Consider the following 25,190-nt stretch of genomic DNA (forward strand, 5'->3'; position numbering starts at 1 on the left):
TTTTATCTTTTAAAAAATTGAAGACGTGTCCCTTACTTTTGACGTTTGTTATCCAAAGTTTAATATCATGTGTTTTTGTTTAAATGAGCGCCAAAACTAAAATACAAAGCATTATAAGCAGCTACTTTATTTTCCAAATGACAGACAACAATAAAAAAATACACATTGAGTCAACACAAAGCACAAAAGGTACCACTTCAAAATAAGTTTCCAGGTCTGCAAAACATCCAAAGTAACTTCATGAGGGTGTTAAAAACGTTTACATTCATGTGGCCAGTATAAAACATGCAAAAAAAACTGTATTATGAAGCAACATGATAGCTGCCATTCCAGTATTATATCTTTGTACCATTACTGTAATTTTTTTTTACATTATTCCAGTATGTCCAGAAACAAAATAGAATTATGAGTATTACATTACATACATGAGAATATTTGTATAACAATCATAATACACACAAAAAAAATCAGTGCAAATAAATACATCAAGTGTTGTTCATTATACTTCAAGGCTGGTTTAAATTGTTACATGATTCCAATGGTAGTGGTACATCCCATCATAACTGAGCTATGGCGGCGCACACACACAACATGCAAAAGAAAGATGGATATGCAAATGTCACGACACGTGGTTCTGGCGGGAAAGTCAGCAGCCAATCACATTGCTCGCTGACGCACAGCCCCGGCCTCGCTGTTTGTTCTGCTGCCTGTCACATCACCGTTGCCTGGCAACAAGGGAGTCAGCTCTAGAAAAAAAAATTAAGGGATGTAGGACCTTTCAAAATAATATTTCCCGCAAAGCATCTCACCATTTCTGTTTAAATTTCAAACATAAACCTTCCGGCTCAGAATTTCAACTTAGCTTCTTCAGAAACCGTTGACGTTTCAAAATAAAACTTTTAATTGAGCCTCTCACCTATTATCTGTCATTCAATCACTTTGTATCATTTTGATTTTCAAAATAAAACTTCCTGTATATCTCTTCAAATCAGTTTTCTTCAAATTGTTGACAGTTTGGCATTGAAATTTCAAATTAATAAAACTTCCTGTCCAGCTTTTCACTTTTTCCTTGCGGTTTACATTTTTGTTTTCTTCCCTGACTGGAATCTCAGTTGCCAGCCGAGCTGTAACTCATTGTTATTTTCAAAATAAAACTTCCTGTCCTGTGGCTTTTCCTCACTTAAAATCCTTCTCCTCTTGCTCTCCATTCTTCAGTAGGGTCTGACCTTTCAAAATAAAGCTTCCAACCTAGCCTCCCACTTGAAGTTACAGAGTCTGATCTTTTGTAATGTTTTGACAAAAATAAATAAACTTCCTATCCGGAATCTCACCTTTCATCTGAATGTTCATACTTCTCTATCTTTTCTCTTTTCTAATTAAAACTTCCTGCCCAGAGTCTCACCTTTCATTTCAGTTCCCATCGTGCCATCCTCGTGTTTGTTGAGTCTTTTACTGCTGTTCTTGTCCAACTCCTCCTTGTGGATGACGAGCTGGTCAGATTTGGCCGCTGCTGCGGCGGCTTTCTTGGCGTCCACTGTGTCCATCTTGACGAGACAAAGCGTCTGCAGTAGACCCAGGGCGTCGAAGTCTTCACCCGAGCATTCTCCTCCTTTTTTCAGCAACTCCAGCACCTACACACAATTCACCATTAAATGTAAAAAGGGGTCACTATGGGACATAAAAGACAGAATGGGACATAATAGGACACCATGGAAAAAAATGGCGACTTTATATTATACAGTCATATTTTGGATTATGTGTCGTATACATCCGGACCTTGATGTACTTGTAGGACTTGAGCTCACTGATGTTCTCCTCCAGGAAGAGCAGATAGAGGGAGAGGTCATCCCACTGGCCGCTAGGCGTGGGCAGGACGCTCACTGTGGGCAGCAATTGGTAGGTTTCCAGGAAATGGCCGTAGCGGTGACATAGGAGGGGACGGAGACTGGCGTAGATCACCACGGGAATCAGCGCAGAGAAGATGATCAAATTGACCAGGCTGGGAGGAGAACGCTTGAGGTGGACTTTCAAAATAAAACAATCTGCCCAGCAGCCAGTCTCTCATTTCAGTTTTGATCTTGACCTTTCAAAAAGACTGCCTGCACAGCATCGCAGGTTCCATGCATCTTAAAAAAAAAAAAAAAAAAAAATCGCTGCCCAGTATCACGCCGTCCTTCCCTATTTCTATCCATGTGTAACATCTGACTTTTCAAATTAAAACCTAGCAGTTTCTGTCCTTGCGACTTTTCCAAAAAAAACTTCCTGACCAACATCACCTCATTTATTTCGTTTTCAATCCTTTTGTAATGCCTGACTTTTCGGAATGAGTCTTCCAGCCCACTATCTCACCATTTACTTTAGTTTACAACGTTCTGTGAAATTTGACTACCAAATTAAAACGCCTTGCCCAGCATGTCAATTTTCTTTTCAGTTTACACCCTTTTGACTTTTGAAAAGCAGGATGTTTTCTGCACAGTTTTTTAGTTTCCATCATTCTAAAATCTTTGTCTTTTCCAAATGAAACTTCCTAACATTTCATCTCGGTCTCTCACATTCTGCAGTGTCTGGCTTTTCAAAATATAACTTAGCCAGTAGCTAGACTTTCGTCTCGGCTTCATCAGCTGATATTGATACCTTGAATCGGTACTCGCCCATCTCTGCTCCAAAATTTTCATAATAAAACTTCCTGTCCAGCAAAGTTCATATTTAATTTCAGCTTGCATCCTTTTGGTCATCACATCTCCTTTCCTAGCAGTTTCCATTCTTCTGTAACATTTGACCTTTCAAAAATAAAACTTCCTAATGAGCAGTCCCTCTTCTTGAGGAGTTTGAAAATCTTTTCAAAGTAAAAAAAAACTTCACGTAGCACGTACCTGAGCAGCGTGAAGACTCCCACGGCGATGAGCTTACACTGCACCTCGTTGGGAACGGACGAGTCGTTGGCCAGCAGGCCCACTTTCAACATGCAGCCGAAGTCGTCGGTGAGCGAGGCCAAGCGCAGGTAGTAGGCCAGGTAGAGGCAGGCGCACAGCAACGTGGCCAACGTCAGACCTCGGCACAGCAGGTAGCGAGCCAGCAAGACGCGAGAGCAACGCTTGGTCATCAGGAACTTCTCCACCAGCGGGTAGTTGAAACAGCCCTCCGTCGGGTCGCTGCAACTTTACGACGACAACAATGAATAGTCCTAACTGAGTGAAAAGAAGCGAAGCAGGAACTTTTATTTTGAAAGGTGAAATGTAACAGGAAGGAAACTAATTTAAAATTTGATAATGGGAGCGGAACCTAATGTAAAAAATAAATAAATAAAAGGAGTAAAATAGCAATAAAGTTAAATACATGAAACTCAAATTAAAGGAAAAGTTAAATTATAAGTAAAAATTAAATGTGAATAAAAAAAGTAGAGTAAAACAAAAGCAAAGTATGAAAAAAAAGCAGAATAAAATAGAGCAAAATTAAGTAGAATTAAATTGATAACAAAATTAAAAAGTAAAAAGTAATGTACCGTAAAAAAATTATTTCAGTAAAGTCCAATGAGATAAAGTAAGACAAGACAATATACAACAAAAAGTAACTCACAAAATGCTTTAAACAGACCAGTAAAAAAAAATTCTAATTAATAAGTAAAAGTCAAATACATTGGAATAAAGGGGAATGTAAAATTTGTTTTAAATAAACAGCAGGTAAACTAAAATAAATAACTAAAGTTAGCAACTATTTTTAAATAAAGAACTGTAAAGTAAATAATTACATATGAGGGATGCATGACATCACTCATGATGGCTACAAGCTGAAATTTTAACGTAAACAAACAAACAAATAAAGTCAAGTAAGGTAAACTACTGTAATGGGAAGTAAAAAATAAAATAAATTCAAACAAAGATCAAAATAGAAAAATCTCAAATTAATACGTGCGGTGAGATGCGAGATCGTACCTGTTGCCTCCCTGTAAAGCGTCGGTGGTCATGCGCTTGGCGAGCGTGACGGCTCGGTTGTAGCATCGGTCCAGCTCCTCCATGATGAAGGCGAGGTCCGACTGCAGCAACGGCGCCGACCAGAACCTCCAGAACAGAGCCGGACTATACGTCAGCATGGCCACCAGCAGCAGGATGTACGGAAAGAACTGTACCCCAAACACAAACACAAACACAAATGAAAAGAGAGAGAGAGAGAGAGAGAGAGAGAGAGAGAGAGAGACAGAGAGACAGAGAGACAGAGAGACAGAGAGAGAGAGAGAGAGAGAAAAAAAATGTGTGTGATTTTGTGCGTGTGCCTGAGAATTCAAGTGAGTGAGTGAGTGCGTGCGTGCGTGCGTTTGTACTTTGTGCAGCCAGAGAGGCAGCGTGTGCACGGACGCCCAGCAGTACGAGTCCACGTACGCTGCCTGTCTCCATGAGAAGTTGCTGGGAGCGAAGCAGCTGATCTGAGTCCCTGAAGTCAACAAACAAACAACAACACACCTCACATAACAAACTCCACTAGGGGGGGGGGACTCTTCTGGAGACATGCCCAAGGTGGGTCAAAAACAATCTGCAGAATCATATTTGGAGACGATAGCGTACCATTCAAACTGTAAAAAGAGAAATGAAATTCCGTACTGTGAAATCGTACTTGGGTTTGATAGGAAGCCATCAGGCTACTTCCTGGTTCACAGCGGATGGCATTGGACAAGAGTTCTGCACCAATTTTGGTTTTCGGGCATGGTGAGAACCATTTAAAAATGAAGAAAATCAATTCCTTTCCAAAAAGTTTCAAATATTTACTCAGATGTATTCTTCGTTTGTTAGCTAACATAAGACTTCCTGGTTCATGGAGAATGATGTGAGGCGATGGACTGAACCAATTTAGTTTGGCTACGGGTTTGATGAGTGGAGTTTTCTTCTGAATAAGTGACAAACAACCCAATCTATCTTTTCGTGGAAGGCGGAGGTAACGAAACGGGGCTTACCGACGGATACTTCCTGCGCGAAGGCCAGTGAGATGAGGAGGAGAGGAAGGCCGACAGCCACACAGGTCACCATCTTGTCCACCGCCAGCTCAGTGCGTACGCTGCGGTATCGAGCTTGGTTGGGATCTTTCAGGAGGAAGTCGCTAAACACGTACTCGGTGGCCACGTGGGCAATAGCCATGATCACGCTCTGCAATGAAAGATTAGGAACAGGAAAATAAAATACAAGACTGCAGACTGCTATTTCCAAAAAGTAATATCCTAGCTACCAGGAGACATACCTAATCATTCGGGAAGCTCTATTTTGCTGGTACTTTGACAAATTTCGAAAGCCTCCGCATCGGTTTTACAGATAGACACAAAATTGGGCGGACACGAAATAGATGCACCAGTCTCATGCCCCAAATTAAGTAGGAAATCGGTCATTTGGCCGAATTCCAGGCCTTGTATATTGAAGAAATGACACGAGGGAATTTGTCCAAATGAGCTCCGATTGGAACCAAGTGTCTGAGACAGCTGGGGGAGGCGAAATTTGGACTCTTTTGAGCAAAGGCCGTGTTAACTTTGATAACGTTTTGCTGCGAGACTGCAAGGACCTGTTCCACCTTACTATTTTTGTAAACGTGGCAGCCAGTTGTCATGAAACCACTGGTAGGCAGACAGCAGACGTAGTTAAAATTGCAAAACACGCAAACGTAACGCCCAATGTGACTCATGACGTGCAATTAGAATGACACACGGCAGCCATCACATGGAGCATTGTGTTTTTAAACATGATGCCAAGGAAACTTCCTTAAATTCTTGCGTGATTAGTAAAAAGAATAAAACGGTGTGTAACAACGGGCCATAAGATCCAATGATAGTATATAGAGGACATATATTTCCTTTCGCATCAATAAAATGAAAGTAATCATTATGTATTCCATAGTAAATTAGTGAAACGTTAACTACCTGCAGGGGTGACACTCCCCATTTGTCATCATGTATTTGCATGACTTAGTAGCATGGTGCATGGGTACAAAAACATAATTCTGCACAACGCGCTAAATAATGTTACAAAAATACAGCAGACATGAATGAGCTTGTCTGAGGCATCCATCACCATCGCGACATTGCATTGCAAGCGCAGCTGTCTGCTTGTAGGTTAAAAATAAATGCAAGTACAAAACAAGCTGCGACAAAAACATAACTTTTTTGTTACAAAAAAAGAGGTTTGTCAAGTTGTCTACGCTTGCTATTAATTGGGTTTCACTCAAAATGTGCAGTTAAATGGGTATACATTTTTAAACACTTAATTCACCGGCAAGCATAAGAGAGTAAGCGGTTCATACTACTTTAAAAGAACGGACGTGAATGCATCACTAAAGATTTAGAAAAAAATGATTTGCAAAAGCGGCCAGTCTAAATACAATAAAAGCAGTGAAATGAATGAGAACTCACCTTTCCTTTCTTAGCAAGTCGTTTACAACTCTAACATGACTTTGTTTCCAATACGTTTGGAATTAACGAGTGTGGGAAAAGAAAGTGGCGCATGTGTCCAGCGACATTCAACAGCTGAATTGAAACAAAAGATAACTTTCACTACGAAACCATTTCCGGTATTTTTTATGGAGATGCGTTCATAGTCCAGAAATTGCCTAGGACTTTGAATGGTGCCTTCAGGTACATCGGAGAGGTTCTCCTCAACCAACATAAATTTGCGCTCGCAATTTAATTTAATTGTTAAGATTTATTAGGGGTTATTCAAATGTGATTTTACTATGGTCAAGAACAACGATAAGTATTGTTTAAATGTAGTTGAAGGAGTCTGGGAACGCAACACCATCCAGTTAGGGCGCTAAAATGCTGTATTGTTTTCACAGCAAGGTTGAGCCTTTTTGTTTTACTTTAAAGTCTTCCAAAATACTGCTCTTGTATTTATTTTTCACTTTGTTGGTTGTGTCTCTAGTATTATTACGAAATCAGATGTGTGTATATCTATCTACCTTTCCAAATATCTACCGAATAGTTTTTATTTTGTTAAAGGTAGTCCAAACAAGTGGACCTTGTTATATCTCTCTAATGTTTTTCATACCCACGCCACATAACACACACTTCTAATGTTGTAAACGTCGTTGTGCTTCGGAAACGTAAACGAGTTCACATGAGACGTGAAAAATGCTTTATTGTGCACATGTAGTTACTGAAAGCTCATAAAAAAACTCAAAACCACGCTGGATTGCCGCTGTTGTTTTTCAATCGCGATAACTGCTCACTTTGCGATCAAGTTGAAATCACACACAAGAAACATCGATATAGATTTGCTGTCAATGTAAAAAGAATCACAACAACCAGCAAAAACGATGTTCTGGGATAGTTGGTTTTATGCCAAAAAGCTTACCCGGAAGTTGTAGTCTTTCTACAACTTCTGCCTTGCCTGCCCGTGTCCCCCATTCATTCCCTTTGACTCGCATCCCTCCCAGCCGCGGCCAGCCCTCCCCTCCCGCTTCAGTCCGCCTGGAAAGATGGCTGCTCCGGCGTTGCTCAGGAGCTCGGAGCCGGCGCTCTGTCCGAGCTTCGCGGAGGTCTGCTCGTTCCTGGAGCGCTACGGGCCAGTCCTCGACCTGCCCGAGATGACGTTCCCGCAAATGGAGGGCTACCTGCGCGACAAGACATCAGGTGAGATGTTCATTTTTGTCAATAGAGTGGGGAAGGGAAGAAGTGGCGGAAAAAGCTGCGACACTCGGAGGACGGGAAGGAGGAGGAGAAGGGGGGCACCATCACCACTATCATCGCGATGATGGTGAGGGTGATGAAGATGTCTGTTGGCCCTGGTGAACATCACCAGCCTACGTACTGCGTTACACCGCATAGGGGGATTGTAGCCTCGATTTCCGCCATTTGATGAACAAGCAGACAGAAATGAGAACAAGTTCCCAAGTTTGAACACGGAGGAAGCGTCGAAGCTAACACGAAGCTAGCACCCCCTTAAAAAAGCCTTCCCCCTCATTTGACGTGGAAATAAAAAAAAACCGTCAACGATCTTAAGTTAGTAGCCCGATGTTGTCCGGTGTTATTGAGAAAAGACGAGACGTAGCGTATGTGCGAAAGAAAAGACGAGCAACAACAAGACGTAAAATGTGTGAATGTGAAGAAGGTAGCCATGATGCAGTCTTGTTAGCTCTTCCGACTGGAGTCTTGTAAGGTGTACTTATTTTTGCTTTTATTCACCGATAACAGGAACTGCATTTTGAACTGATGTTTAACGTCACGTTTGCTTGTTTTAATATTAATTTAATCGTCACGGTCAAAGAAAAAAAGGAGGGAGATCGCAAAAACACGGGATGATAATTGGTGGCTGTCAAATATGCGCATGCGCAGTAGCGACTTTCACGGCTAGCTCGAGAAATTAGCATTGATGCTGAGAGTTGATCCAAGCCGGGTTGATGATTATTTTCGTATTTGTCGCTTAATAAATGCCACTTAAAGTCTTGCGTTTGTACTGCACACCGCTAGGGCCTGCTTTTGAAATCGAGTAGTTTAGTTGCAGTTATAAATGTCGCGTGACGTCGTAAACGCGATTTACGACAATACTTCCGACACCAGTGGAGGATGTACTTTAATTTATTGATATAATAAAGTATATATCTTAGTGCCTGAACTTACATTTATTGTCAACTTAATATCATAATATAATATTTTCTTATCGTAACCCAGTTGTAGCATTCAAGGACAGACTGTAACCATAGTTTGTTGATAAACGCATGCTTCTATACAATACAATACAATACAATTTTATTTATATAGCGCATTTCACAACAGCTGGAGCTGTAACAAAGCGCTTTCCATCTGCCGTCATATAAATTAGCAGGTAATTATCTATCTAGCTATCTAATAGCCTTTATTTAGTTGAAGGTAGTTCTAACAAGTGGACCATCTTTGCATACATTTCAAGTTTTGTATTTCCATTGCATTTTCAATTTCTCTTCCAGTTCCCAAACCTCTTATAGAACTTCACGTGAAGCTGCTCCGAAAACTCGGCAAGAGTGTGACGACGGAGCGCTGGGAAAAATACCTGGCCAAAGCAAGTGACGCCCGCATTGGTCCAAAGCTGACTTGTGATTTGTGTTAGCATGAGGCTTCAAAGCGCTAAATCTGCTATTGCTTTTCTTGTAGAGTTGCCAGGAGCTGAACAGCACCTGGGCGTGGGAGCTAGAACAGAACGGTTATCAGGACATGTCCATGGAGTGCAAGTCCAGCATCCTTAAAGTATGCCATTCCTGTATCTTCCAATTGTACACTGGAGGAAAATGTTACAATCAGACTTCACTTCATAAAGATTATGAGCCAGTGTCATAGGTTGATAATTATTTTTTTTTGGGTCCGCCTGTCTTTAAAAAGTCTTAAAGTCCTTAAAAATGATGTTTAATACTGAAATTTGTTGTTCTTAGGTCCTGAAACTAGTCCTCATAGTAGCCCACAGTAATTTTGTTGCACATGGATTCTGTAGATTTAAGTAATCTGTATTAATAAATAAGTTTGAATTAATACTATATATATGATATATAAATATGATTGAATTAGTCTTTACAAGGTTGAATTCTGGCGTCTGCAAACATTTAACTGAACAGTTTTTGTGACTGAAAATTGTGTTGTCGTTCTCAGTATCTTTGCGAGTGCCAGTTTGACGAAAACTTAAAGTTTAAAGCGGTGATCAATGAGGAGGAGCCGGACAAGATGCGCTTGCAGCCCATTGGGCGGGACAAGCAGGGCCTGATGTACTGGCTCCAGCTGGACCAGGAGCAAAACATCCGGTTGTACACTGAAGAGCAAGACGACCTGGACGGCTCCACCTGGAGATGCATTGTCAGGTACCGTAACCGAATAGAAGCCCTAGTTTGCCACCCGAATTGCATTTATCTAAACCGTGTGTGCCTCCCGATGGTCCCCTCAGGACCCGCAATGACCTGGCTGATGCTCTGGATCTCCTGAAGGCCCAAGTCTTTCCAAACCTGAACCAGGATCAAGAGCAGAAACTGGCTGAATCCGGGAGCAGCACTCCTGCTCACAGAGAAGCAGGTAAGTGAATGAGGAATATTTTATTATTTTCGAGTTAACTGCAAACGCTAAAGTGATACACAGTTTACAGGATGCCATGCAGAATTCTCACATGACGAAAATGAGGAAATAGAAAAAGGGCACATTACTTAAGTTACTAAATATCGCATTGTTAACGTTGGGTTAATTTCCAGCTTACTTTATCTTGAATGAGTAAAACTGCCGCCAAAAATGAATTTTATTTGGTCAAGTTGAGTTATAGTGGGTGAAATCTGCAGTCAACTGAATGCAACATTCTTTTTATGTGGCATAAAAGTGGACGAAGATGGAAACCGTCACAAGACCACTGAGGATGTCGCTGACAATGTGAAAGATGAAAAAGACGAGACACTCCTCAAACAAGGTAAGATAAGGCTGGTGGCACTCAGCAATTTTATTATTATTATTTTTTTTTTAAATTAATAGAAATCAGAAATCGGATTTGGTGCGGAAAACAAATGTCTTGTAATTTTCTGCTTCTAGCTGTATACAAGGAGCAGACGGCGAACATCAAGCAGGAGGTGAAAGAGGAGAAGCCCAGTGATCAAGTTCCTCCCATAGATAACCACGTGAGCACCATCACCTCTGTCATCAAATCCGAGTGCCGTGATGTGTCTGTCGTCACGACAATGGTGCCCAAGCAGGAAGAGGAGGCAGAGCGGGCCGTGGTCAGGAGCAGCCAACAGGCTAAGATACCTTTAAAGAAGAGAGAGCTGAAGCTGGCTGAGAGTTACCATGGCAACCACCTCCCCAACAACAACAACAATAGCAGCAGCAGCATCATAGTGTGCAACCCCTCAGTCATACAGAGTAAGGACGCTTCAGTAGCGCCGACCGGTGTCCAGGCGACGGCCCAACCTCATCCTGAGCTGGCTAACGGGAGGTCGTCAATTGTGTCGCGTCACGTGGGAGTCATCCGTGGGCCGACGTCCAACGAAGAGAATGGCTGCAAAGCGGCGGAGGATGAGAAGATTGTGCAGGGTTCCAACGCAAGTACGGAAAATATGGAATTTGTTTTGGTTCATTTCTAGGCCTGGATAAGTCTGCAAAATGAAAACTACAGTCAAAGATGCAATATTTCAACCTAATTTTACAACATTGACCTTAAGGATTTTTTTTTTAACAATAAGTCTTTGGTTTGGAAAACGTTTTGAATTTTGACATTTGAAATGTGTAGGAACCCAGGAGGTGGGACGCACGTCTGTGCTGGTGAGGAACGAGCCCGTCGTCATGGAGACAGCACATGTCGACCAGGGTGCGAAAATAAGTACGGACAAAGAAGCCGATGAAGGTGTCATTCAGGAGGAAGATGCTGACTCGGCAACACAAGAACTTCACGTGGAAAAAGAAGAAAGCAAAGACGACCACCAAATGGACGTGAGTAATTTGGGAAAAGTGGAATCAGAGTTGAAAGAAGATGAAGACATCAATGGTGGTCAGCCGGATCAGTCGAGGAACAAGGATGCTGGGGAGAAGCCGCGACCAAGGGAGGAAGCCTCCTCGGAGCTCCAGAAGGAAGGAATTCGCTTGAAGATCAAGATTCCGCCTCATCGTAGGAACAAGCTGAAGGTCAAAGAGCAGCAGAAGGAGACGTCGGAGGGGGGGAGGTCCCTTCGGAGGTCTGCCAGGATCTCCAGGTTTGTCACCCACGTTGACATAAACTCGTTAACAGTAGGCCAGGGCCATTTGACTTAAAAATAAGATCTCCGTCTTATTTCACCCAAAAAAATTCCCCTCAACTGCCAGCCAATAGATTTTTTTATTTAATTGTTCAACCCTAATTAGCTTTATTTCTTCTAATACCAAACAATGTCATAAAATTTCTTCCCAATCATGAACTTGCATCAACTTCCACAGAAATAAGAAAATATAAGTTCTCGCTCTTGGGAACAAATGTCCTTTTTCCCCAAAACATGCATGTAAACACAAGCCCTAAAAAATCTGTTGTAATATTGAAGAATTTATGTTTTAAATCTACACAAATTGCACGTATGTTTTTGGAAATATTCAGTGTCATTGACTGCAATTGCTTTCCTCTGAGTTTCTTTATTGTCACATTGTAAAAAAAAAAAAGGGAAATGATTCCGCTTCTTCTATTTCCTAGTGGGAATTATAGTCATTCATTTCTTATTTTGTACTAGTTGCTCGAGGGGTTGGGAAATTGATTAAATATAGGTATAAATATAAAATATAATTTCGCTGACCTGCCAATGCTACCTGTGCTGTCCTCATCTGACTCCTGTCTGTTTGCAGCCATGTATTTAGTGCAAGCAATGTGCATCAGCGGAGATGTGCTCTGAACTACGGAAACTTAAAAAAAAAGTATATTTATTTATTATATGTTTTATATATATTCTCTCTTTTTTTTTTTATGCAGGCCAAGCTCCAAGGCAGCCGACAGCCCGAAAAAAAAGAAAGGCCAACGAAAGCAGACGAGAGAAGACGACGAGGATGAGGAGGAAGACGACGACGACGATGATGAAGAGCAAGGTGTTGCTGCCAAGAAAGACGAAAAAGCAAAAGCTGTCGTTCAAATGAGGAAGCGCAGGGTATCGTATCCTCTTCTACACTATCACCGTTTCAGCTCATTCTCTGGGCAGATTAGATTGGCATGGCGACATATGGAAAAAAAAACTCCTCCACGTTCTGTATATGTATTGTAAGCGGAGCAGCCAAGAGAAACACTACCAAAGAGAATAGAATAAATTCATACGATTTCACAGAACAAATTTCAATTATAAATATGTCAGTGCTTTTGATAATGATCCGCCACTGCTGCCTTTTTCACTTTCAGGGTAAGCGGAGACACCGGCGCCCCCGCTGGTCCAACATCAAGCGCCACAAACAGAACGAAGACGATGAGGAGGCGGCAAATAAAGCTGGAGGAGGCGAGGAGGCCAGCGAAGGAGGGAGCCACTCGGATGACTCGTGTCAATCAGACGATCTTCCCAAGGAGGACGCCTGCACTCACTGCGGCCTTCCCAACCACCCAGAACTGGTGTGTAACTTTTTCTTTTTTTTTTTCTTCTTCTTCTTTTTTTTAAACTGAGCAATGTCATTGCTAGGGCTTGCTGTGGCTTCAGCTTGTTTGCACGTGTCATCATTAGATCCTGCTGTGCGACTCGTGCGACAGTGGATATCACACGGCCTGTCTACGACCGCCACTCATGCTCATCCCGGATGGCGAGTGGTTCTGCCCGCCGTGCCAGCACGTAAGTCACCCTCCTAAGCCGCAGTTTTCTATGTTGAAAAAATGAGTTGTCTACTGCATGTACAGAACAATTTTGTACTGCGAATGCACATAAAGGTACATAAACAGATTGTTAAAACAGTGCCTTCTAACACTGCAACAACTTTTCTAATTAAAACAGAACAGACCCAAGAGAAAAAAAGAGATTTATTTAGCGTATTTTCTGAAATATATAGCGCCCCTACCGGTGAAAGAAAAATCCACAGAAAAGCCGCACCATTGTATTAGCCGCATGGTTCAAAATCTAGGGAAAAAAAAATATATATATATACATATATATATAATTGACTACTAATGTGCTATATTGACATATACACTTGTGTCGTACCATATTACCTGTAATTACATCATAATTAGTTTCTATGTACCTCTGTGTCATATTTATTTAATATTTGATGGCTTACACCATATTCGAATGTCTGTACGTTCACTAGAGACATATTTACAGCAGGCGTTATTTTAATGTTTATTTGTGTTGTTAACGCAAAATTACAGATTTGATTTCTATCCACTTTTGGAAGACACCTGATTACAATCTAAAAATATCTGAGTCTTTTTTATTTATTTATTTTTTTTTTACCCTGTTCATGCTGCTGTGACATAGTCTACAATTGTGGCACTTACGAGAACTATATTGCGATTTGTGCATGCAACTAAATCCAACCTATGCTGCCCTCTGGTACCTGTCTTGTCAACAGTGAAATAAGTACAGTAGCTGGAATATTGCATGTGGCCAATCACTAATTGATTTAGTATTGCTACTTCATTAGCGGTGCTGCTAATAAGCTGTGTTTTGTGTGCGCAGAAGCTTCTGTGTGAGAGATTAGAGGAGCAGCTGCTGAACCTGGACAGCGCACTGAAGAAGCGAGAGCGTGCTGAGAGGAGGTAAACGTACACACACCCGCACACACTTTCTATCAGATTACAAACTAGTCAAGCAGCATATACACTCATGAGTTGTCTGTCTTCGTCAGGCGGGAGCGGCTGGTGTACGTGGGGATCAGCGTGGAGAATATCATCCCTGTGAGTCCTGCGCAAAATGGCAGACACTTCAAAGTCTGCAAGAGAGAGAGTTGACACATTTTATTGTTTGCTTTAAGGGAAACGAGGAAGATGAAAAGACGGCCAAAAAAAAAGATGCCAAAAAGAGTAAAAATCTCGGGAGGAGGTCAACCAGAGCCAGGAAGCACATCAGCTACAGGTTAGTGTGTCACTGCTGATTCTTGCTCGTGTTCACTGAGGATGTTTTACTTTCTTAATGTGTAGTAGCGTTTTAATTTGTTTTACTGATCAAAAACGAAATGGTACCACTTGTGCTTTAGATTTGACGACTTTGACGATGCCATCGACGAGGCCATTGAGGAAGACGTTGGCGACATAAACAGTGGTGAGTGGCCCACGTTAGGATTAAAAACATAAAAATGATACTTCACTCGCTTTTGATGTAGAGGGGGAAGCACGGGCTTTATTTGTCCAAGCAAGTTGTTGTTTAATGTGAATCTATATTTATAGATTTGCATGTTTTTTTTTTCATGAATGAATTATAGCACATGGTTGCATAGTTTAGAGTAGGGGCCACTATTTGTGAGTAAATAGGGTCTTTTATTTGTTTCACGCGAGAACCTTCCCTCTTAATAACCCGCAATGGTGCCGCTGTCACATCAGGGGGAGGCAGAGACATTGCCGCGGGTGCCGCTTTGTCCGAGCACGGCACAGTGAGCCACCGGCGGCTGATGACTCTCGCCACGCGAAACAGGAAGCGGCGGCGTCTCAACGACCTGGAGAGCGACAGCACGGCGGCGGAGAGCGAGGACGACTTCACGCTCAGCAACAGGTGACATCATGATCACTGCGAGATATCGGATATTTGGAGCAGGCCTGGGAAAACAATGGTCCACATTTCATCTGGCCAGTGTGGTGCCTGAACAGAAATGTTTTCCCGTTCCTGGTTTAAATTATTCGTGACTGGAACTTGCTGAATTTTCCTTGTTCAGCTCTGAGGACGAAGAATTCAGACGCTCGGGGGCCGACGACGATGATGACGAGGAAGACGAGGACGGCGGTAGCTGGGACAGCGCGTCACGGCCCAAACGGCCGGCAAGAGTGGCTGCTAAACACAAAGCCGGCAGGACTAAACACAAAGTCGGGAGGCCACCGGGACGGCGGCGGCGGAGACACTCTTCTGAGGAAGAGGAGGAGGAGGGCAGCGATGAAGGTCGGTCTCACTGATCTCATGAAGCGATCGCATTCAGATATGCTCACGTGCCTTCTTCCGACAGACTCGGATCAGTACAGCGACATGTCCGACAAAAAGCGCGGCGGGCTGAGGCGCGGCCAGCGGCAGCAAGTTAACTACCGGGAAACGTCAGAATCGTCAGACAATTCACGGACATCCGCCAAAAAGAAAGAAGCGAGACCGCGCGGACGGCCGCGTAAGGAACGTCTCTCTAGTGACTACAGTGACGGTCAGTGCTCTCCACAGAAATCTTAATGAGAATATATATACAACATGTCTTCGGTTTATAACTGTTTTATTCCTGCGGCGCTCAATTTGCACGCGACTCGGAACGTGCCCAAGTCATTAACCCATTCTAGCGCAGGAGTAAAGTCATAATTTCAGGAATATTTATTATGAAGAACACAATGTGACCCATATAAAACGTGAGTACGGACATGATTTTAGAAATACTGTAGTCAGATAGCAAAAAGATGAATTCACACATCAAGACTGATAACTATTTGCATGCAAGACATTAAAAAGGCTCTTTTCCATCATTTCCATCCTTTAAGCTCTGAATTAATAAAACACTGCATGACTTCCATTTGTTTAAAAACAATCATACTTGTTCTTCCAGTGTCACCTTCCTCACGCGACTCTGAAGAGGAGGATGAGGACGAAGGTGGTCGGGGGAAGAGGAAACAAGAGAAGCGGCGAGGACTGAGAGAAGAGGAAGACGTCTGCGCTCGCCGCGCCAAAGCCAAGCAAAGGCGACACGACCAAGAGGACAAGGAGGAGGAGGAAGAAGACGACGATGGCAGCCGGGAGAGAGGAAAACAACGTCGACGGAAACACTCAGAGGACGACATGGACGAAAGGAGGAAAGTTCTGAGGACGGGCAAAGAGGACGATGACCCGGAGAAGATGGGCAGAGGGAAGAGGCGGGAGATGTTATCTCAACAACGGCGCAAGCGTCTGGCTCAGATGCTGAAGAAGCGAAGACCTTCCACGGACGACGATGAGGACGAGTCCCAAGAATCAGAGTCGTCCTCTGAGGAGGACCGACCTGTCCGGAAAAGACTGAACCGCATCGACTCGGACGAAGAGGAAGAGGATTCGGAGGAGACGAAAGATGACAGTGATGCTGGGGCCAAGGTCCAAGAAACGCAAAGTAGACACAGTAAATCCAGGGGGGCCGCACATGGCGCCTCGCCCGGGGACGCTGCAGCGGCGGGCGGGCAGGACAAACACAACGGCCCCTCGCACACCGAGGAAGACGAGGAGGACGAAGAGACCAAATCAGACTCGTTAAACTCTGTCCACAACAGTCCGCTCTCGTGATCCGTTCGTCGTCGGTTCTACTTTCTAGGCTGGGGGTTCTCAAACTTTATAGGCCCCGAGGAGACATTTTTCCAAAGATCTCCTCCTCCCCCAAATAATCGTAAAGCCAGTTAAACGTAACTTCCGCGTCCAACCCGAAATGCCAGAGGAAGTGTAAAAAGTTGTAAAGTTGCGAAAACAAAGTCATATTTTTTAGAGGAAAAACAATTGAAATGTTATGAGAATAAAGTTGTTTTTATTCCCACAATGAAAAAAAGTTTTGATCTTTACAAGAACGAAGATGTATTCTGATTTGATAAAAAATTGTAATCTTAAGAGTTAGTCATATTTTGCCACGATGAAGTCAGAATATTCATTCCAATTTCCAGCTATTTAAAAGTGGCACAGAAAAGAAAAAAAACAATACAACTTATGAATGAAGATTTAATATAACATTTTATTATTATTTTCACATTCATTACATATAACTCAAAGTTTTAACAAAGCAAGAACTATACAAGTGAACTTGAAAATGTTTTTATTCCTTGAATTGACTTTTGTTCTAAAAAAGAAAAAAATTTCTATTCTTTAAATTTCACAAATATTGTAACTGCAACAAAAATAAAATTAAAACGCTAAAAAAAACCTGAAACCACAAATAACAAAAATTCATGACTCATTGGCGGCCATGTACTGTTCTTGCGTGAGTGAAACACCTCAACTCACTTCAAAAGTTCCTTGATGTATATTTTTAGAAGAAAAGTTTGAATCTTATGAAAATAAAGTCCCAAGTTGTTATCTTTACGAGAACAAAGATATATTTTACTTGTCACATTTTTTTCTAGGTAAATTTGGAATGTTATAATGACAGCTAGTTTAACAAGGGAACAACGTCATCAAGTTAATTCCAGAAGTACAACTTTATTCTCATAATAATATTCACTTAATTTTGGAAAAGATGCCTTCCTTTTATTAATACGTCTCCAAAATGAGACTATTTATGCAGGGATGTCAGATTTATGTAATGATACATCACAAAGCCTTTAATAATTGTAATTACTTGTTTATTATGGTTGTGTAATTGGTGCACCGGTGATCACTTTTTAAAATGGTACAACATAATGATTTCACAAATCCCCAAACTCCGGCATCCCCAGTTTGAGAACCACTGCTCTGGCCTCCCCCCTCTTTCCAAATAAACGCACAAGTAGCGACCCTGCAGGTTGTTGAGACCATAAAAGAAACAGCGGATGATCACATGATTATAGCGGACCTGAGTCTCCCCTCGAGCCTCGGGGTCCTTTTGGCAGCACTTGTTCAGTAGCCTCGGCCTCCGCACTCTGGATCACGTGACTTAAAATAACTTTTCAACAATGCTGTAACATGGCGTGTGGCCCGGTCGTGCGCTTCCTCTCTGTTCCTTTTGTAAAATAATAGATGTTGCGTTTTAGTCTTCTTGTAAAATATAGTGTTCTATTTTCTCAATGAAGGAGGAGGACGCCAAGTTTGATGTGTTGCGATGCCTTGGATGTGGTTAAAAAGACCAGACAGACGGTCATAAAGATGTCAAGTCGAAGGAGATCCTTCATTTTAATTTGCATTTGTCAGACTAGAAAATGTCTGATAAATTTCCATGGCAATTTTATGATGAGGACTTTGGGGTACATTCCAAATTGGAAGGTTTCCATGGGAATTAACTGAGAATTCAGGATACTATAATAGAATGGGGTCATTAAAACTGGGGCTGAACCATTAAAAAAAATAATCACACTGGTCAACAGCAAATTTTAATCAGAGATGGCTTTATGTGTCCTTAAATATATTTTGATGCTGATTTAAAAAATGTCTTTACTTTTTTTTCTAGCACAAAACTTTTTTTTTTTAGATTTTTTTTTTAATTTGACCTATTGAAATTTGTGCAATATGGATTTTACCATGTGTTGTAATTTGACGGTGAAAAAAAATCCACCTGTTGCTGAACCTAACCCTTAATTCATAGATATTACTAAATATATTACAGTATTACATGTTATGTAATAATGAAAACCTGATATGTTAGAGAAAATAATTAGGGCAGATTCAGAATCAGCACAAAAAACACCTAGCTTGCTTACTTCTCTGATTAAAAAAAAAAAAAGAAATATTTGTTGACCAGTGCAATTGTGACAAAGTGCCCCCCCTGTGATTTAATATGTAATTCTTTGTTCAAGGTACTCTTCCCATGAATTATTTTTTTGTAACAAGCACTAAGTCCATGGGAACTGTGACATCAATTTCAGTCAACAGTAGGTGGCAGTACAGGGCAAAATGGCAGCCCCGTGGATCGAGCAAAACAAGTGAATCTTCTGCTCAATTCATATTCCACAAACGCAATATTAATCCGGATAACATGTTTAGACTAGTTGAGGCACATTAAATTGCACTTCAAGGTCCCATGTACAAGTATGCCCTTTGACCTTACGAGTCAGACAAATCAGCAAAGTACTGAAGTTGGACTTGTCAGTGCACGAGTTGACAAAGAGCTTCTTCACTAGTAACGACTAGCTAATAGCACACAGGTGTCAACTAGTACAGTTTTTTTTACCTTGCTTATAGCATGAAAATGTCCTGTTGAGTTTGCAAAAATGTCACATAATTGTAAAAAAAAAAAAGAAAAAAAAATACATTTCCTCTTGTGCGCAAAAGTGTCTTACTATTGAGGACAGAGAGCAAACTAGTACATGGGTCTTAAACTGTTAAGTTTGACATATAGTAAAAGCGCAAATGACGTTCCATACACGTTATAACTGCTATTAGGATATTTTTTTTCATAAAAAGGTTTTAATGGAGGTTTTTTTGTTTCTTTTTCACAAGCTCCAGCAATAGTTTGGCTTCAAGGAAGGTACGCCAATGGAATCATATGTAGTTATTTCCCACACATGAAAAAAAAAAAACAGTACTGTAGTTACTGTATAATTATATACTGTATATCTCATATTTTATATTCAAGCTCCCGGTTTAACTGATACTGTTTTTTTAGCCAATCAAAGCTGAGTTTTTGTTAAAGAATTCACTTTGTCTCGCCTGGGTGTGAACAAATCTGCTGACTCTGAATCAGACAAAAAAAAAAATAAAAAGACGTGGTCGTGTTTCCAAAGTGCACCTTACTTCGGGATTGAAATTAACTGGACTGGACATGGATGTGTGACTCTGTTGTTCTGTTACTGTAGTGTCACAATAATGTCACCGCAATGTTGTCTAAGTTATTAAAAGCCAGCACTGCGAGCATCTCCTCAAAACACACTGCAGCTGTCTTCTATGTTTTTCTGTTATTATTATTATTATTTACTGTAAGAAATCACGGGACAGGAGTATCCCCTTATTTATTTAAAAAGGCAGTATTTGATCACTTAAGTCTAATATCACCTTCATTTGTCCCACAATAGGAAAATGTACACATACACATGCATTCAATTTGGTGGAATGTTCCATACCATCATAATCATCATGTTTTTAAAGGGGACATAGAAACTTGACTTGTTAATATTTGTTTGCAAATACATAGTTGCATGTCTGGAATTCCTGCCCACCCCTAAAGTGTGAAATTAAACAACCAAGTTAATCATTTATCTGACTATTTCTAAAAATGTGTGCGAGATTGGGCCATTCTGATCTCCTACCCCATTGTGACATCACATTTCATCTTATTTACATCACCCCACAAGTTCATGACATAGTTTACATTAGTTCAAGTGCGAATAACTATGTTGACCGAAGTACATTTGTGCCCAAAGGTTGGCAGTGCTGTGCAATTTAACATATTCTGCGTGTTTTAATGAAAAGATGTCAACATCAGGTTATTAAGACATCTGAGAGCTGTTATGAAAATGTGGAAGGAAAAAATGCATACGTCATCTTTAGAGAAGCAACACAGAACGTAAAGTTATGCACAATTACTATTAGGACGTAAACACTTCCTGGTGTTTCAAAATTAAAGGTAGAAGCCGTGCGTCATTACCGTTTGTCACGCACGAGTCACCCAAATATTTTATTTCGTCACATTATGATTTAAGGGTCACACTTGTAACCGCTAAACTATCAGTTAGTATCTTTACCTTATAGCGACGTGCGTCATAGCATAATTTAAAGGTCGGGAATAGTTGCGCAACTCCTGCCAAGTTTAATATCACGCCCAGGAAAAACAGAAACTCATTGCCGGAAATCGCTCTTGAAGTAGTACCTTCAAAATATAAACTACTAAGCGTTTGGCACAACGAAACTACTACGATCGCATTACAAAAGGAATCCTGCTCATAACGTATTTTAATCAATGTTTTAATTATTATGTGTTGCTTGACTGATAACAAACGTGTTTCTTTAACCGTTTAAGGTGCTTTCAAGTTTATTTTGAAGTCTCAGTGTTGTGTAACATCCGGCACGGAGTCAGTTCACTGATTGGCTGATCGAGTTTCATGTGGCAAAACGGTCAAACGAGTGGATTTTAAATTCAAAATAGTCAACTTTTTACGGTATTATTATTTTACGGCAAACGCGTGACTTTGTCTCAACTATAGGACTTGTTTCAGGTAAGGTATAGTGACATTTGAACATTAATGCTCTATTTCCTGTCATCTTGTACGGACCCCACGTCCCAGCCGACGTGTTGAAATTCGTGACCCCAAAAAATATAACATCTTAATTGTATTCATTGTTATTAATGCTCTGTTACAGTAAATTGAACCCTAAAACAAACCCGTTCGTTTCGTTTAAATGGTTCGTGGTGAAACTGATGGGAGTCTCTCTTCTCATCGGTGATGTCATCGTGTTGGAATTACGGCAACTCAACTCAACGTGCATTAAAACATACCAGCTAATCGAACACAATGGTAGAAAATCACCGATTGTGTCTGTAGTTGTCCATTGTTGATGCAGATTGTGACCCTATCGTTTGGAATGCCAAAATTGCCGATATTTATGTATTTATTCTTTGCCTTAAAAATGTCCAAGGTAATGCCAGCCGTGATAAAACTTCATTACCCATGATGCACCTTGCTCCTACCAGCCCGTTCCCCCCTTTGCTTAAATCGCAGGCGGGAGAAGAAGCAAGCAAGGAAGAAAATGGTGGCAACATTTAAACTTTAAACCCTGACGTGTTGTTGCAATCTTATCTTATTTTTTTATGCATTCAACGTTGATGCCTGTGAGGCAAGGAAAAGGGGACATTTTAATGAACACTTTTCAACGTTAGCTCAACAGTCGCAGTCGGAGGAGAATCCACAGGTCGGTTTGATCTTTTGAAGCGGTTTCTTTTTCCAAACGTTTTACCTTTAAACTATCCGTTGAACGGTTAGGCACATAAGCGTGTGGAATGTATTTTTCATTTTACGTAATACTCTCAGCCCCATGACGTCATGTAAAGCGAAACGCGGAAGCTTTTGCTTTTAAGTCTGCCTTTTTAATTCCACACTTGTTAATTTTCGGTACATGCATTATGATGTTCTCCCCACTAAAAAAAACTATTAAAATTAACAACTTAAGAAAAAATGGCGTTCAAAAAGTAAAATTTGGGATGTTTTTGGCGGGGCAGGTTCTACAGCTAGTCATGTTAGCATCGTGTTATAACGTGTCTTTAAATGCGTTTTATGAAACGCAAAAGCAACCCATACCGCACAGCGATGTTGAAGAAAAGAGTTCTTTCATATATGTCTTGTATGTCATTTATGCTAATAAAAGTGAGTTAGCTTTTACTTTAAACGGTTTATGTTTTAGGCCGCCATCTTGAAAGTTTTAAAATAGACCGTGATTATTTTTGCAGTGACTGGCAACTTTCCTCCTCGCGTTATTTTGCCATAAACGTCTCTGATTGGTCAATGGCCGGTGTGAGGAATTCTGGGCCTACGGTCAATCGGCTCTTTTTTTTTTTTTTTTTTTACCGTGATTACAGTACAATGTCAGTCTGGTAACTTTATTTTTACAAATCATAGTAACTGTTTATTTTTGGGGATTGGTTAAACTCTAGGACTTTTCTTAATTCTAACCCCAACCCCATTTTTAAAGCATTTTACCTCTTTTTTATTATCAACCACCTACTTATCCTTACCCTAAGCTTTACTTTTGCTTTTTGTGGGGCCCTAATCGTTTTGCCAAATATTTTTGTTTCACATGCTGCATCAACATCTTTCAACTGCATCAATGTTCAATTCTTGATTGCGTGAAACTATACGCCACATTTACAACGCTACCCTCCTTGCTGTATCAGGCACAACTATTGGGGCTTTTTTTCTTTTCCTGTATGAAATTTATTTTATTTCTCTAGATACTAAACAGGCTTTGCAACAATTTATTTCCCATCTTAACTTAAGTTTATTTCACCTGTGTGTATACAAATAAGGCATTTGAGAATAGCTTCTCAATTGCAACGACTACCTGGCTGCAGATGACAGAGTAAAACAAAGCTTAAATTGGTTGGGTTGAATGACAAATGAGCAAGTCGAGATTGGATGGGGACGTTCCAATGGCTGTTTTAAGTAAACATGCAGGACTGAATTTGTCTCTGTGAGTGAAGCGATTGCCAATCAACCAGACACTATAATTTACAATGGTGGGTGTGGTTTAATAGTGCCCCCCCAACCCGACCAACCACCCCCAAAAAACACCTCAATTTGAGCCACTTTCTTTTTCTCCCACCAGTGTGAAGATGATCATGAAGACGCACAAGCGTAAGCTCCAGCCGGAGTCCTGCGATGAGTCTCCGGTTGGCAGCGGCGGCGCCGCCTTGGCGTGGGAGAGTCAGCGTCAGTTTGTGTTCAGCGTCTCCCTGCACAAGTACCAGCTGGACCAGGAGCTCCCAGAACCCAGCCTGCGGCGGTATGTCCTTATCAGCAACACCCTACGGCAGATGGAAGCGTGTCGGGTGCCCTCTCTCGACAGGGCACCTACCTCACTCGTTGCGCATCCACAGCACGAGCAGGTGATAACCACAGAGGTGAATGACCGCCCGTCGGCTGCCAAATGCCAGCGATTGGTGTCCGAGGAAGCGGAGGACTGGAGCTCCCTGTCCGCCGACCCAGATTTCACCATTTCGCCCGCCGTCTCGTCCATCCTCACCGGCCTCGACTCTAGCCTCGACGCGAGCGCACCACCGCTGCAGTTGCCATCGCCGCGGGCGGCCCTCAGGTCCCTTGAGAACCTGCAGGCCTGCCCGGACACCGGCGGGTTCTGGCTGAGACAGCTGGCCCGAGGGGCTCACAGCCAGGACCTGATGGAGTGGGAGGGAGACCCGGAGACAGCACGCTCCAGCTACCTGAAGGACGTTACGACCGAGGACATGTTCCAGGATATAGACACATCACAGCTAGAACGGGACCTGGGGATTCTGGGCCTGAGGAGTGACGGGTGCCCCCCAGCGGTGGACCACACTTATCACAGCGCCAAGGGCCTGCCATCCTTCTCGTCCTTCAGTTCGCCACCGACTTCTGTCAGAGACGGACTGGATCTGGAACACCTAATGACCATCCTGGTGGAGTCCTGAGTGCGAACCAGGGGGTCAGATCTTAACTTGTGCTGCGATGCAGTATTGAAAGCTGTTTGAGTATTTTGTATTCCATATTCTTGATATCCATGTCGTACTCGTATGCCCTTTATCCTCATTAGTAAGACATTTCAGCCAATGATGGTATAACTGTCTTGCTACATACCGTAATTATTTTTCCCCCACTCCTTTAAGAATGTCAGTAGGACATCTACTATTTGTAGAAAAAAAATCATTGTAGTTGTTTAATGGCAAGATGCCTCCAGAACAATACTTTAATTTTGGACATGTCTTGCGAGGACAAAGAATGTACTAGTTACAATGAAAGTCAAGGATATGGAATAAATGCTCAGCGGGCTTCCCATAAAGCAGTGAGCCCGGGACGTTGAAGCAACTTGATTAATCTGTTACCCTATAAACGTGAGCTGGCAGCCATTAAGTGTCTTAACACTTAAACGTGGAATCTTCCGTGAAGAAAAGTTTCACTGCATATTTATCAAGGATTTGTTTAAGATTTTCTTATCGTTTGGTCCATGTTTCATATTCACAAGTGCCAGTCAAGACTGACCTTTGTTTCCTTTTTGGAATGAATGCACTTTTGGGGATGCACTGAGTGAGTGTCTTTTTTTTTTTTTTTATGTCCGTTGACACAAAGTGTTTACATTCACGTGTTCCAGTAAGCCTCAAGCAGGTCTCAGTTTCAGAAGAACTTGCCACTCATTTTTCATACTCGTTTTAAAATGAAGGGCAAAATGTCCTCTTTTTTCTTTTAAGATATTTGTAACAGTTTTTTTCTTAACCAATGCTAACTTTTATTAAACTGACAATGAAAATGTTAGCCAGTCCATTTTTACCCCCACCACAATCACAA

The 25,190-nt window shown here is 41.6% G+C and overlaps 3 protein-coding genes across 6 annotated transcripts; 2 read left to right on the forward strand and 1 right to left on the reverse strand.

The window, feature by feature from the left end:
- Positions 1-111: 111 nt before the first annotated feature.
- On the reverse strand, positions 112-7,396 carry LOC148333432 (pannexin-1-like). Of its 2 annotated transcripts, none has more exons than XM_088300410.1 (8): positions 7,326-7,396; positions 4,946-5,135; positions 4,319-4,428; positions 3,933-4,120; positions 2,874-3,158; positions 1,777-1,999; positions 1,403-1,631; positions 112-746 (listed from the first exon to the last, which is right to left on the reverse strand). In XM_088300410.1, the coding sequence occupies exons 2-8, from the start codon at positions 5,124-5,126 to the stop codon at positions 658-660; spliced, it is 1,305 nt and encodes a 434-aa protein (XP_088156536.1). In that variant the 5' UTR covers positions 5,127-5,135; positions 7,326-7,396; the 3' UTR covers positions 112-657. The 2 variants fall into 2 exon arrangements, with proteins under 2 accessions (XP_088156536.1, XP_088156535.1); XM_088300409.1 differs by lacking the exon at positions 7,326-7,396 and adding an exon at positions 6,386-6,538.
- rsf1a (remodeling and spacing factor 1a) lies at positions 7,368-18,390 on the forward strand. 2 transcript variants are annotated; one of them, XM_088300408.1, is made up of 20 exons: positions 7,368-7,603; positions 8,917-9,008; positions 9,101-9,193; positions 9,590-9,795; positions 9,879-10,003; positions 10,299-10,385; positions 10,505-10,590; positions 10,666-11,014; positions 11,199-11,658; positions 12,399-12,570; positions 12,816-13,019; positions 13,129-13,233; positions 14,077-14,156; positions 14,246-14,294; positions 14,372-14,472; positions 14,594-14,658; positions 14,937-15,105; positions 15,266-15,486; positions 15,551-15,736; positions 16,127-18,390. In XM_088300408.1, the coding sequence occupies exons 1-20, from the start codon at positions 7,450-7,452 to the stop codon at positions 16,828-16,830; spliced, it is 3,708 nt and encodes a 1,235-aa protein (XP_088156534.1). In that variant the 5' UTR covers positions 7,368-7,449; the 3' UTR covers positions 16,831-18,390. The 2 variants fall into 2 exon arrangements, with proteins under 2 accessions (XP_088156534.1, XP_088156533.1); XM_088300407.1 differs by having other exon boundaries at positions 10,505-11,014.
- Positions 18,391-21,251: 2,861 nt separating this feature from the next.
- sertad3 (SERTA domain containing 3) lies at positions 21,252-25,157 on the forward strand. Of its 2 annotated transcripts, none has more exons than XM_088301338.1 (2): positions 21,252-21,374; positions 23,479-25,157. In XM_088301338.1, the coding sequence occupies exon 2, from the start codon at positions 23,486-23,488 to the stop codon at positions 24,317-24,319; it is 834 nt and encodes a 277-aa protein (XP_088157464.1). In that variant the 5' UTR covers positions 21,252-21,374; positions 23,479-23,485; the 3' UTR covers positions 24,320-25,157. The 2 variants fall into 2 exon arrangements, with proteins under 2 accessions (XP_088157464.1, XP_088157465.1); XM_088301339.1 differs by lacking the exon at positions 21,252-21,374 and adding an exon at positions 21,845-22,068.
- Positions 25,158-25,190: the final 33 nt, after the last annotated feature.

Source organism: Idiotropiscis lumnitzeri, chromosome 7, assembly GCF_059441095.1.
Source record: "Idiotropiscis lumnitzeri isolate Australia: NSW breed Sydney's pygmy pipehorse chromosome 7, RoL_Ilum_1.0, whole genome shotgun sequence".
NCBI classification, from domain to species: domain Eukaryota; kingdom Metazoa; phylum Chordata; class Actinopteri; order Syngnathiformes; family Syngnathidae; genus Idiotropiscis; species Idiotropiscis lumnitzeri.

Coding starts and splice junctions, on each gene's coding strand:
- rsf1a (XM_088300407.1), top strand. CDS start 7,450: ATGGCTGCTCCGGCGTTGCTCAGGAGCTCGGAGCCGGCGCTCTGTCCG. Junction 9,009..9,100: donor GGGAAAAATACCTGGCCAAA/GCAAGTGACGCC, acceptor CTTTTCTTGTAG/AGTTGCCAGGAGCTGAACAG. Junction 9,194..9,589: donor GCAAGTCCAGCATCCTTAAA/GTATGCCATTCC, acceptor TGTCGTTCTCAG/TATCTTTGCGAGTGCCAGTT.
- LOC148333432 (XM_088300410.1), bottom strand. CDS start 5,126: ATGGCTATTGCCCACGTGGCCACCGAGTACGTGTTTAGCGACTTCCTC. Junction 4,429..4,945: donor CGCGCAGGAAGTATCCGTCG/GTAAGCCCCGTT, acceptor TGTTGACTTCAG/GGACTCAGATCAGCTGCTTC. Junction 4,121..4,318: donor TGCCTCTCTGGCTGCACAAA/GTACAAACGCAC, acceptor TTTGGGGTACAG/TTCTTTCCGTACATCCTGCT.
- sertad3 (XM_088301338.1), top strand. CDS start 23,486: ATGATCATGAAGACGCACAAGCGTAAGCTCCAGCCGGAGTCCTGCGAT.